General features: G+C 49.6%; 1 protein-coding gene across 1 annotated transcript in view; it reads right to left on the reverse strand.

Moving 5' to 3' along the window:
- The window catches only part of LOC141241395 (isovaleryl-CoA dehydrogenase, mitochondrial-like), a 44,980-nt gene extending 34,195 nt beyond the window's left edge, over window positions 1-10,785 (reverse strand). Inside the window, exons 1-2 of the mRNA XM_073668760.1 lie at window positions 10,484-10,785; window positions 7,787-7,873 (exon numbers count right to left, since the gene is read on the reverse strand). Coding sequence (XP_073524861.1) covers window positions 7,787-7,831 — 45 coding nt within the window. The 5' untranslated portion in view covers window positions 7,832-7,873; window positions 10,484-10,785. The remainder of the gene's footprint in view (window positions 1-7,786; window positions 7,874-10,483) is intronic.
- Window positions 10,786-13,805: the final 3,020 nt, after the last annotated feature.

A 13,805-nucleotide genomic window follows, 5' to 3' on the forward strand; every position in this document is an offset into this window, starting at 1 on the left:
GGGGTACCATGCATACCAGGATGAGGGATACCACACACACCAGGATAAGGATGAGGGGTGCCACGCATACCGGGATTGGGGGTGAGGGTGCCACGCATACCGGGATTGGGGGTGAGGGGTGCCACGCATACCGGGATGAGGGGTGCCATGCATACCGGGATTGGGGGTGAGGGGTGCCACGCATACCGGGATTGGGAGTGAGGGATAGGGTGCCAGGCATACCAGGATGAGGGATATCATACACACCAGGATAGGGATGAGGGGTGCCACACATACCAGGATTGGGGGTGAGGGGTGCCACGCATACCAGGATTGGGGGTGAGGGGTGCCATGCATACCAGGATTGGGGGTGAGGGGTGCCACGCATACCGGGATTGGATGGTGGGTACAGGATGGGGGCAGCACATACCAGCATGGGAGACGATATACCAATAAAAATGCTCACCACCCGGGCGTAGAACGGGTTCAATAGCTAGTATGTATATATATATATATATATATATATATATATATATATATATATATATATATATATACACACACACACACAGAGTTGAAATCAGAAGTTTCCATACACTGTATAAATAGACACATCTGCATGTTTTTCTCAATATCTGACATGAAATCAGAATAAATCTTTCCCGTTTTAGGTCAATTAGGATTACCATAATTTTTAATATTTGCTAAATGCCAGAATAATGAGAGAATGTTTTAAGGCATCATTTTTATTAGTTATTGCAAAGTCTGTAACATCTGTCCCTGCTGAAAAGACACTATGATTATCATCTTTATATATAAGTACAAAGTCAATAGGCTATAACATAATTGTGTGACAGGAGCCATGCAGTAATCATCAGTAACTGTAATAGGAGTTTTTAACCCCCTCGGTGGAGAACTTCAGTGGCCCCATATGGTGCCCCACAGCGTAATGGACCTATATGGTGAGCCACAGCGTAATGGCCCCATATGGTGAGCCACAGCGTAATGGCCACATATGGTGAGCCAAAGGCGTAATGGCCACATATGGTGAGCCAAAGGCGTAATGGCCGCATATGGTGAGCCAAAGGCGTAATGGCCCCATATAGTGCTCTACAGCGTAATGGTCCCATATATGCCCCACAGTATATGCCCTCCCCATACTTGTATAAGGCCACATCTTCGTATATGGTGTATGGTCCCCATCCTGGTTAGGTGTATATGCCCCTCCATCCATCCATTCTGGGTAGGTATATATGCCCTTCCATCCATCCATCCTGGGTAGGTGTATATGCCCCTCCATCCATCCATCCATGCTGGGTAGGTTTATATGCCCACCCATCCAGGCTAGATGTATATGCCCCTCCATCGATCCATCCATTCTGGGTAGGCGTAGATGCCCCTCCATCCATCCATCCTGGGCAGGTGTAGATGCCCCTCCATTCATCCATCCTAGGTAGGTGTAGATGCCTCTCCATCCATTCTGGGTAGGTGTATATGCCCCTCCATTCATCCTGGGTAACTGTTAATGCCCCTCCATCCATCCAGGGCAGAAGTATATGCCCCTCCATCTATCCTGGGTAGGTGTATATGCCCCTCCATTCATCCTGGATAGGTGTATGTGCCCCGTCATCCATCATGGGTAGGTGTATATGCCCCTCCATCCATCCATCCTGGGTAGGAGTATCTGCCCCTCCATCTTTCCTGGGTAGGTGTGTATGCCCCTCCATCCATCCTGGGTAGGTGTATATGCCCCTCCATCCATCCATGCATGCTGGGTAGGTTTATATGCCCCCCAATCCATCCATCCTGGGTAGATGTATAAGCCCCTCCATCGATCCATCCATTCTAGGTAGGCGTAGATGCCCCTCCATCCATCCTGGGCAGGTGTAGATGCCCCTCCATCCATCCTGGGTAGGTGTAGATGCCTCTCCATCCATTGTGGGTAGGTGTATATGCCCCTCCATTTATCCTGGGTAGGTGTTGATGCCCCTCCATCCATGCCGGGCAGAAGTATATGCCCCTCCATCCATCCATCCTGGGTAGGTGTATATGCCCCTCCATTCATCCTGGGTAGGTGTATGTGCCCCGCCATCCATCCTGGGTAGGTGTATATGCCCCTCCATCCATCCATCCTGGGTAGGAGTATCTGCCCCTCCATCTTTCCTGGGTAGGTGTGTATGCACCTCCATCCATCCATCCTGGGTAGGTGTAAATGCCCCTCCATCCATCCATGCTGGGTAGGTTTATATGCCCCCCCATCCATCCATCCTGGGTAGATGTATATGCCCCTCCATCGATCCATCCATTCTGAGTAGGCGTAGATGCCCCTCCATCCATCCATCCTGGGCAGGTGTAGATGCCCCTCCATCAATCCTGGGTAGGTGTATATGCCCCTCCATCCATCCATCCTGGGTAAATGTATATGCCCCTTCATCCATCCATCCTGGCTAGGTGTAAATGCCCATCCATCCATCCTGGGTAGTTGTAAATGCCCCTCCATCCATCCATCCTGGGTAGGTGTAAATGCCCCTCCATCCATCCATCCTGGGTAGGTGTAAATGCCCCTCCATCCATCCATCCTGGGTAGGTGTAAATGCCCCTCCATCCATCCATCCTGGGTAGGTGTAAATGCCCCTCCATCCATCCATCCTGGGTAGATGTATATGCCCCTCCATCCATCCATCCTGTGTAGATGTATATGCCCCTACATCCATCCATCCATTCTGAGTAGGCGTAGATGCCTCTCCATCCATCCATCCTGGGCAGGTGTAGATGCCCCTCCATCAATCCTGGGTAGGTGTACAGTACAGACCAAAAGTTTGGACACACCTTCTCATTTAAAGATTTTTCTGTATTTTCATGACTATGAAAATTGTACATTCATACTGAAGGCATCAAAACTATGAATTAACACATGTGGAATTATATACTTTACAAAAAAGTGTGAAACAACTGAAAATATGTCTTATATTCTAGGTTCTTCAAAGTAGCCACCTTTTGCTTTGATGACTGCTTTGCACACTCTTGGCATTCTATTGATGAGCTTCAAGAGGTAGTCACCGGAAATGGTCTTCCAACAATCTTGAAGGAGTTCCCAGAGATGCTTAGCACTTGTTGGCCCTTTTGCCTTCACTCTGCGGTCCAGCTCACCCCAAACAATCTGGATTGGGTTCAGGTCTGATGACTGTGGAGGCCAGGTCATCTGGCGTAGCACCCCATCACTCTCCTTCTTGGTCAAATAGCCCTAACACAGCCTGTTGTCCTGTTGAAAAATAAATGATGGTCCAACTAAACGCAAACCGGATGGAATAGCATGCCACTGCCAGATGCTGTGGTAGCCATGCTGGTTCAGTATGCCTTCAATTTTGAATAAATGCCCAACAGTCTCACCAGCAAAGCACCCCCACACCATCACACCTCCTCTTCCATGCTTCACGGTGGGAACCAGGCATGTAGAGTCCATCCGTTCACCTTTTCTGCGACGCACAAAGACACGGTGGTTGGAACCAAAGATCTCAAATTTGGACTCATCAGACCAAAGCACAGATTTCCACTGGTCTAATGTCCATTCCTTGTGTTCTTTAGCCCAAACAAGTCTCTTCTGCTTGTTTCCTGTCCTTAGCAGTGGTTTCCTAGCAGCTATTTTACCATGAAGGCCTGCTGCACAAAGTATCCTTTTAACAGTTGTTGAAGAGATGTGTCTGCTGCTAGAACTCTGTGTGGCATTGACCTGGTCTCTAATCTGAGCTGCTGTTAAACTGCGATTTCTGAGGCTGGTGACTGGGATAAACTTATCCTCAGAAGCAGAGGTGACTCTTGGTCTTCCTTTCCTTGGGCGGTCCTCATGTGAGCCAGTTTCTTTGTAGCGCTTGATGGTTTTTGCAACTGCACTTGGGGACACTTTCAAAGTTTGCCCAATTTTTTGGACTGACTGACCTTCAGTTCTTAAAGTAATGATGGCCACTCGTTTTTCTTTACATAGCTGCTTTTTTCTTGCCATAATACAAATTCTAACAGTCTATTCAGTAGGACTGTCAGCTGTGTATCCACCTGACTTCTGCACAACACAACTGATGGTCCCAACCCCATTTATAAGGCAGGAAATCCCACTTATTAAACCTGACAGGGCACACCTGTGAAGTGAAGACCATTTCTGGTGACTACCTCTTGAAGTTCATCAAGAGAATGCCAAGAGTGTGCAAAGCAGTCATCAAAGCAAAAGGTGGCTACTTTGAAGAACCTAGAATATAAGACATATTTTCAGTTGTTTCACACTTTTTTGTAAAGTATATAATTCCACATGTGTTAATTCATAGTTTTGATGCCTTCAGTGTGAATGTACAATTTTCATAGTCATGAAAATACAGAAAAATCTTTAAATGAGAAGGTGTGTCCAAACTTTTGGTCTATACTGTATATGCCCCTCCATCCATCCATCCTGGCTAGGTGTAAATGCCCCTCCATCCATCCATCCCTCCTGGGTAGGTGTAAATGCCCCTCCATCCATCTATCCATCCTGGGTAGGTGTAAATGCCCCTCCATCCTTCCATCCATGGTAGGTGTAAATGCCCCTCCATCCATCCATCCTGGGTAGGTGTAAATGCCCCTCCTTCCATCCATCCTGGGTAGGTGTAAATGCCCCTCCATCCATCCATCCTGGATAGGTGTATATGCCCCTCCATCCATCCTGGGTAGGAGTATCTGCCCCTCCATCTTTCCTGGGTAAGTGTATATGCCCCTCCATCCATCCTGGGTAGGTGTAAATGCCCATCCATCCATCCTGGGTAGGTGTAAATGCCTTTCCATCCATCCATCCATCCTGGGTAGGTGTAAATGCCCCTCCATCCATCCATCCTGGGTAGGTGTATATACCCTTCCATCCATCCATCCTGGGTAGGTGTATATGCCCCTCCATCCATCCATCCTGGGTAGGTGTATATACCCCTCCATCCATCCATCCTGGGTAAGTGTATATGCCCCTCCATCCATCCCGGTCAGTATATGCCCCCCTCCATCCATCCATCCTGGTGGGTATATCCCCCCCTCCATACTGGTGGGTATATGCCCCCCCTCCATCCATCCTAGTGGGTATGTGCCCCCCCCCTACATCCATCATGGTGGGTATATGCCCCCCCTCCATCCATCCTGGTGGATATATGCCCCCCCTCCATCCTGGTGGGTATATGATTCCTCCTCCATCCTGGTGGGTTTATGACTCCTCCTCCATCCTGGTGGGTTTATGACTCCTCCTCCATCCTGGTGGGTTTATGCCCCCATATATTCAATGCAAAGGAGAAAAAAAAAAAACAATAAACGCTTCTACTCACCTTCCACGTTCCCACGCAGCGCTGTGTCTGTGTTGCCTGAAGATGTCGGCAGTGATAACAGCAGAGAAGCTGAGATCACCGCACGGCGCCGCCGCAGATACTCACTCGGGGCCTCCACTCCCAGGCATTTCCTCCCCGGCAGCTCCTGTCATGGCACGCTCTGACTGAGCAGTGCGTGCGACGACAGGGGGAATGTACAGCTTACACTGCAGGCTCCACAAAGATGGCTGCAATCTCCTCCCACGGCTGCGACCTGAACAGCCAAGGGGGCGTGCCCAGGTCACAGCTAGAGGCAGGAGGAGCGGCCTCTAATGTTAGAGATGGGGTCGGTGACAGACTACTGTCTCTTATGGCCAGGGCTGCTGTAAATGAGGTGTGTAAGAGCACTTTTTACACCCCCCCCCAAATAAAAATGGCAGCCCCCAGTGGCCAATGTCAGCATAAATAACTAAAAAACTAATAAAGTCGGACATTTAATTTTGTATTAAAAATAATTGATTACATAATCAATAATTATTAATACAAAACATAAAATGGTGGCCCCTTCCCTGTAAGAATAGCACATGGCTCTTTTCACGTCTGGTTATTTCTCTAACAGGTAGAATATGCTCCGTTATAGACCGGGGACAGGTTTACAGCTCTATTTATTGTGGACGATTGATCTGTAAATCAGAACTGAGACCGGTCCGATTTTCATCCGATTTGTAGATAAAGATCATCTATTGAAGTCAATGAGTCTGTCAGAAAAATGGCCAGAACCAACCATGTTGCCTGTACTGCTTGTTTTCCAGTGTCTATAGGCCGGGCAAGCGAGGCTAGGAAACCTTTAGCTTTTTACTTTACATATAAAAAAATATGCCCCACTGAGGAGAAAAACTGCCACACTGACCAAAATCAGATGAAAATGAGAAAAAAAACACTGATTAAAACCTGACATGTGAACGGGGCCTTAGGCCTTAATCAGATGTCAGCAGGGTCGGACTGGGGCGTCTGGGGCCACAGGGGACATTGACTCTAGGGGCCACCTACAGCAATATGCAGATGTCTTTTCTCTGCTCTCCCTGTTATAGTGGAGCAGTGACTGGCGGCTCCTCACATCTACTGTGCACAGACTAGAACAGGGACGGACAATTTCTGGAGTTTGCATGAAAGAGCTTCTGTGGTTAAAACAAGTGATCACAGATTCATGGGCTACACAGGATAGGTGATCACTTATTGATTGGAAGAATGGGGAAGTTTTATCCCTGACAGGACACTTATCCCCATTTTACAATGCAGCGACAGGTGGGACGTATGACCACAGCCTCATTCGTTCTCTTGGGGGCTTCCAAAAAAGGGCTTCTTTGGTGAAAACAAGTTATCACCGATCCATGGGCTCCTCAGGATTGGTGATAACTTAATGATCGTTTGGGTCCGACCATTGGAAACTGCACTGATCAGAATTGGGAAGTTTTATCCCTGACAGGACACTTTTATCCCCATTTTAAAATGCAGCGGCAGGTGGGATGTCTGACCGCAGATTCATTCATTCTCTTTGGGGCTTCCAGAAAAAAACAAGAGCAGCGCTCGCAGCCTCTGAGGGAATGAATGGATCAGTGGTCGAGTCGCACATGAGCTCCAGTCTAATGGGGAGAAAAGCTCCACATTCTGCCGATCGGTGCAGGTCCCAGTAGTCAGACCTCCACCAATCAATAAGTTATCACTTATCCTGTGGAGAGATGATGACTTGTTTTCACCGGAGAACCCCTGTAAGTGCATCTCTGACGCTCTGCTCCAAGTATTTCATCTCTAAGGCCACAGCCCCACTATCAGTATTCAGTCAGGATTATTCTCAGGAGTGGGAGCCAAAACCAGGTGAGGAACAATCAGAGAAAGAGAATAATAGAAACAAGTCACCAATTCTGGATTTATCACCCACTCCTGCTTTTGCCTCTCACTACTGAGAAACAATACTGACCAAATACTGATAGTGAAGCCGTGGCCTCATGGAAAAAAATCTTTTCCTAGTTAATCTCAGTGAGAACAAATGACCGCCATACACAACATAATCCACTATAATAACACCAATAATACCACATACAAAAGGGACAAATATCGCCACACCATGACCAGACCACATATTACCACCACATAGTGACCAAATACTACAATACTGATCAGGAATACAAACCACAATACTAACAACACTGTCACTATACATATGAGCTCTGTATATAGTGTCAGTGTACAGGTAATACAGTGATCACCGGTGACATTATACACAGGAGCTCTGTATATAGTGTACAGGTAATACAGTGATCACCGGTGACATTATACACAGGAGCTCTGTATATAGTGTACAGGTAATACAGTGATTACCGATGACATTATACACAGGAGCTCTGTATATAGTGTATAGGTAATACACTGGTCACCAGTGACATACACAGGAGCTCTGAATATACTATATAGTGTAAGTGTACAGTAATACACTGACTCACCAGTGATGTCTCTAGGTGAAGTTCTTCATCTTCGCTTTTCTTCATCTGGCACAGTCCGCCATCACTTCTTCCAGCGAGGAATCATCTCTGCAGAAAATAACACACAGTTATCAATAACTGATCTCTTTTAGAGCACATTCCCACTTTTCCCCAGGCTTCTACACTACACCAGTTGAAGAAATAAAGCGACATAGTGGCGCCCTGCACAGTAACAGGACCCCCCTTTTGTCCCCTCTTATGGAAAACAGTTTCCTAAAAAGTAAATTATATTACAGAAGTAATAATGTCCCTAATTGGACTTTAAAGTAATAATGTTCCCCACTCGCCATCATAAACTAATAAAGTTCCTCAATCTGGCCACTAAACAGTAATAAAGTCCCTTGTCCAGCGAGGCCACCCATCTATCCATCCTGACCCCCCCCCACCCATATATCCATTCTGGTCTCCATGTGTCCAGCCTGCCCCTCCCATATATCCATCCGGGCCTCCATGTGTCCACCCTGTCCCCCCCATATATGCATCCCACCCCACCCCATATATCTATCCAGGTCCCCATGTGTCCAGCTTGCCGCCCTTCACCTCCATGTGTCCATCCAGGTCCCCAACTTGGCCACCTTCACCTCCATGTGTCTCCCCATGCGTCCAGCCAGCCCCCTCTTCAGCCCCGTGCCTCCATCCATAAGTCCCCCCATGCGTCCAGCCAGCCCCCCCTTCAGCCCCGTGCCTCCATCCATGTCCCCACGCGTCCAGCCAGCCCCCCCTTCAGCCCCATGTCTCCATCCATGTCCCCACGCGTCCAGCCAGCCCCCCCTTCAGCCCCATGTCTCCATCCATGTCCCCACGGGTCCAGCCAGCCCCCCCTTCAGCCCCATGTCTCCATCCATGGCCCCACGGGTCCAGCCAGCCCCCCCTTCAGCCCCATGTCTCCATCCATGGCCCCACGGGTCCAGCCAGCCCCCCCTTCAGCCCCATGTCTCCATCCATGGCCCCACGGGTCCAGCCAGCCCCCCCTTCAGCCCCATGTCTCCATCCATGGCCCCATGGGTCCAGCCAGCCCCCCCTTCAGCCCCATGTCTCCATCCATGGCCCCATGGGTCCAGCCAGCCCCCCCTTCAGCCCCATGTCTCCATCCATGGCCCCATGGGTCCAGCCAGCCCCCCCTTCAGCCCCATGTCTCCATCCATGGCCCCATGGGTCCAGCCAGCCCCCCCTTCAGCCCCATGTCTCCATCCATGGCCCCATGGGTCCAGCCAGCCCCCCCTTCAGCCCCATGTCTCCATCCATGGCCCCATGGGTCCAGCCAGCCCCCCCTTCAGCCCCATGTCTCCATCCATGGCCCCATGGGTCCAGCCAGCCCCCCCTTCAGCCCCATGTCTCCATCCATGGCCCCATGGGTCCAGCCAGCCCCCCCTTCAGCCCCATGTCTCCATCCATGGCCCCATGGGTCCAGCCAGCCCCCCCTTCAGCCCCATGTCTCCATCCATGTCCCCATGGGTCCAGCCAGCCCCCCCTTCAGCCCCATGTCTCCATCCATGTCCCCATGGGTCCAGCCAGCCCCCCCTTCAGCCCCATGTCTCCATCCATGTCCCCATGGGTCCAGCCAGCCCCCCCTTCAGCCCCATGTCTCCATCCATGTCCCCATGGGTCCAGCCAGCCCCCCCTTCAGCCCCATGTCTCCATCCATGTCCCCATGGGTCCAGCCAGCCCCCCCTTCAGCCCCATGTCTCCATCCATGTCCCCATGGGTCCAGCCAGCCCCCCCTTCAGCCCCATGTCTCCATCCATGTCCCCATGGGTCCAGCCAGCCCCCCCTTCAGCCCCATGTCTCCATCCATGTCCCCATGGTTCCAGCCAGCCCCCCCTTCAGCCCCATGTCTCCATCCATGTCCCCATGGGTCCAGCCAGCCCCCCCTTCAGCCCCATGTCTCCATCCATGTCCCCATGGGTCCAGCCAGCCCCCCCTTCAGCCCCATGTCTCCATCCATGTCCCCATGGGTCCAGCCAGCCCCCCCTTCAGCCCCATGTCTCCATCCATGTCCCCATGGGTCCAGCCAGCCCCCCCTTCAGCCCCATGTCTATCCCCATGGGTCCAGCCAGCCCCCCCTTCAGCCCCATGTCCACATGGGTCCAGCCAGCCCCCCCTTCAGCCCCATGTCCCCATGGGTCCAGCCAGCCCCCCCTTCAGCCCCATGTCCCCATGGGTCCAGCCAGCCCCCCCTTCAGCCCCATGTCCCCATGGGTCCAGCCAGCCTCCCCTTCAGCCCCATGTCCCCATGGGTCCAGCCAGCCCCCCCTTCAGCCCCATGTCCCCATGGGTCCAGCCAGCCCCCCCTTCAGCCCCATGTCCCCATGGGTCCAGCCAGCCCCCCCTTCAGCCCCATGTCCCCATGGGTCCAGCCAGCCCCCCCTTCAGCCCCATGTCTCCATCCATGTCCCCACGGGTGCAACCAGCCCCCCCTTCAGCCCCATGTCTCCATCCATGTCCCCACGGGTCCAACCAGCCCCCCCTTCAGCCCCATGTCTCCATCCATGTCGCCACGGGTCCAGCCAGACCCCCCCCTTTAGCCCCATGTCTCCATACATGTCCCCACGGGTCCATCCAGCCCCCCCTTCAGCCCCATGTCTCCATCCATGTCCCCATGTGACCAGCCTGCGACCCCTCCATATATGGATGATGACCAATGCTGGGAACACTCACCCAGAAAAATGTGGCTATTGCACTTGACTTGAAGTTGAAGCAGGGAGAGCTGTAGCCGGGGCCGGCAGCCTTGTTTCCAGGGTGATGGTGAGAGAGCAGAGTGCAGGTCACCGCATACTCAGCCCAGGAGCCGGCTTAAAAGGCCAAGAGAGCAGGAGAGAAGAGGGCGGTGCGCGGTGCTGGTGCGGTGTTACATACCCGGACGGGAGCCGGTGTTACAAGGCCAATTCCAAGGGAGCAGGAGCCGGGACTGGAGAGCAGAGCGCGGCGTCGGCGTATCAAAAACCGGCAGGGGAGCAGGGAGAGGAGAGCGTGACGTCAGCGTGTCACCTGACACCACACAACTGCCAGCCACCAGCGGGAAAGCAGAGCGCGGTGCGTGTCACCGCCCACCAAGAACACGTCCTCCTGTCATGTGACTATGCGCGTCACCCGCTGTCACCACTGAATAGTATGAGCGCCGCACGCGACGCTACATTTCCTTCGGCTGCGCTTTTAAAGGGCCTGCACTTTTTAAGAGCCCCCGTTACCAATTCTCTCACTCTCTCATCGGGGCCCACCGGGAATTTATCACACCAGGCCAGTCCGAACCTGCATGGGCCCATCAGGTAAAGTGATGGAATGAAGTTTTCTCTCCTCATGTTGTAAAATGACATTTTCTGCCACCTATTGATGAGAGAAAAAAAGTGATGAAGATTTACAAACTTCTAACATTAGTCAGTGAAAAACATACAGAACAAGGATGCAAATGGATCTTTTTTTGGCAATCCAATCATTTGAATGGCCAGTTTTATCTGCAAATCAGATTACAATCAAACATGTCTCAAATTTCTTTTGTGAACCATCAGCATCAGAAAAGGTTCATAGACTATAATTATTATGTTTTTATAAGCTAAGAAAAGGAACACAATGCAAACTCTAAAATCAGACATTTAAATGGATGAGTTTGGTGGGCAAACAGGGTCTGACTGGAGCACCGGGACACTGGACGATTATCCGGTGGGCCAGGGTCCTTGGCAGGACCCTGAGCAGGACGTAGAGGGGGCCCACTGGTTTCAACTGAATGTGCATCCGAGGACATTTCATTAATGATCAGTATTGTAATATTCGGTCACTATGTTGTAATATCTGGTCCGGTCATGGTGTGGTATTTATCCCTGTATGTGTTATTATTTGGTCACTATGTGGTGTGGACATGGTGTGGTGGTATTTCTCCTTTGTATGTGGAATTATTTGGTCGCTATATGTTGGTAATATCTGGTCTGGTCATGGTGTGGCGATATTTCTCCCTTTTACAGTATGAGGTATTGTTCGGTCACTATGTGGTGGTCATATGTGGTCTGCTCACGGTGTGACGGTAGTTCTCCCTTCTATGTGGAATAATTTGGTCGCTATATGCTGCTAAAATCTGGTCTGGTCATGGTGTGGCGATATTTGTCCCTTATACAATATGTGGTATTGTTCGGTCACTATGTGGTGGTCATATGTGGTCTGCTCACGGTGTGACGGTAGTTCTCCCTTCTATGTGGAATAATTTGGTCGCTATATGCTGCTAAAATCTGGTCTGATCATGGTGTGGCAATATTTGTCCCTTATACAATATGTGGTATTATTCGGTCACTATGTGGTGGTAATATGTGGTCTGGTCACGGTGTGGCTGTATTTCTCCCTTCTACGTGGGATTATTCGGTCGCTTTATGCTGGTAATATGTGGTCTGGTCACAGTGTCACTTTAGTTCTCCCTTGAATGTGGTATTATTGGTCTTGAAAAAGTGGAGTGTGTTGTGTACAGCAGTCAATTGTTCTCTCTGATATTAGGAGAATAATCTTTATTTAGATTTGTGATTAAATACTTGGAACAAGATGCACTTACAGGAATTCTACTGTGAAAACAAGTAATCACCTTTCCAAAGGATAAGTGATAAGGTATTGATTGGTGGGGGTCTGACTGCTGGGACCCACACCGATTAGTAGAATGTGGAGCTTTTCTCCCCATTAGACTGGAGCAGCATGTACGACTTCACCACTGATCCATTGATTTCCTCAATGGCTGCGAGCGCTGCTCTTGTTTTTTTCTGGAAGCCCCAAAGAGAATGAATGAATCTGCGGTCAGACATCCCACCTGCCGCTGCATTTTAAAATGGGGATAAAAGTGTCCTGTCAGGGATAAAACTTCCCAATTCTGATCAGTGCAGTTTCCAATGGTCGGACCCAAACGATCATTAAGTTATCACCAATCCTGAGGAGCCCATGGATCGGTGATAACTTGTTTTCACCAAAGAAGCCCTTTAATGCAAACTACCGTAATTGTCCATCCCAGTTGTGCTGTGCGCACAGTAGATGTGCAGGAGCCGCCTGTGTTTTACAGTCGAGGTCCCACTATAACGGGGATAACGGCTAACAGGTATCTGCATCTAGCTGTAGGGTGGGCCCCAGTCTCCCCAGTCCGACGCTGTGGGCAAATATAACCTGTCTGGGCAATTGTAGCCAATTTTGCTGCAAAAAAAGAAAAGTCTTTTTACCTTTTTAACCATAACTTTCAATGTCTTGGATAAATGTGTAACCCTTTATTAAATTCTGCCTTTATTATGGGGATCTCATGGTAGTAGAGCATACCAGAGGTTGACTATATTTTATTTTTTATTTATTTATTTTTTACAGATCCACGTAAAGAAAAAAAAGAAGAAAAGTAAAAAAAAATGGAAACCAAAAGAAAATAAACAGAACACACCTTTTTGGTAAATTTTTATACTCTGAGCAGCCCCATGATATAAGCTGGTGCAGGTCACTAATCAGACAAATCCACATGAATGAGTGTAAGAAGTGAATGCGGCACTCACCGCTATAATAAAACATTGTATTCCATCATTAATAACCATCAGCTTCTCACAGAGGGAGGTCGGCGAGTGGTAGATACACTGCATTGTGAAAGTATTTGGCCCCCTTGAACTTTTCCACCTTTTGCCACATTTCTGGCTTCAAACATAAAGATATAAAATTCACATTTTTTGGGGAAGAATCAACAAGTGGGAATGAAATTTATTGGATATTTTAAACTTAAAAATAAAAAATGAAAAGTGGGGCGTGCAATATTATTCGGCCCCTTTACTTTCAGTGCAGCAAACTCACTCCAGAAGTTCAGTGAGGATCTCTGAATGATCCAATGTTGTCCTAAATGACTGGTAACGATAACTAGAATCCACTGATCCAATGTTGTCCTAAATGACTGGTAACGATAACTAGAATCCACCTGTGTGTAATCAAGTCTCTGTATAAATGCACCTGCTCTGTGATAGTCTCAGGGTTCTGTTTCAAGTGCAGA

Source organism: Phyllobates terribilis, unplaced genomic scaffold (assembly GCF_046119375.1).
Source record: "Phyllobates terribilis strain yellow unplaced genomic scaffold, ASM4611937v1 Scaffold_1012__1_contigs__length_473940, whole genome shotgun sequence".
Classification (NCBI taxonomy): Eukaryota; Metazoa; Chordata; class Amphibia; order Anura; family Dendrobatidae; genus Phyllobates; species Phyllobates terribilis.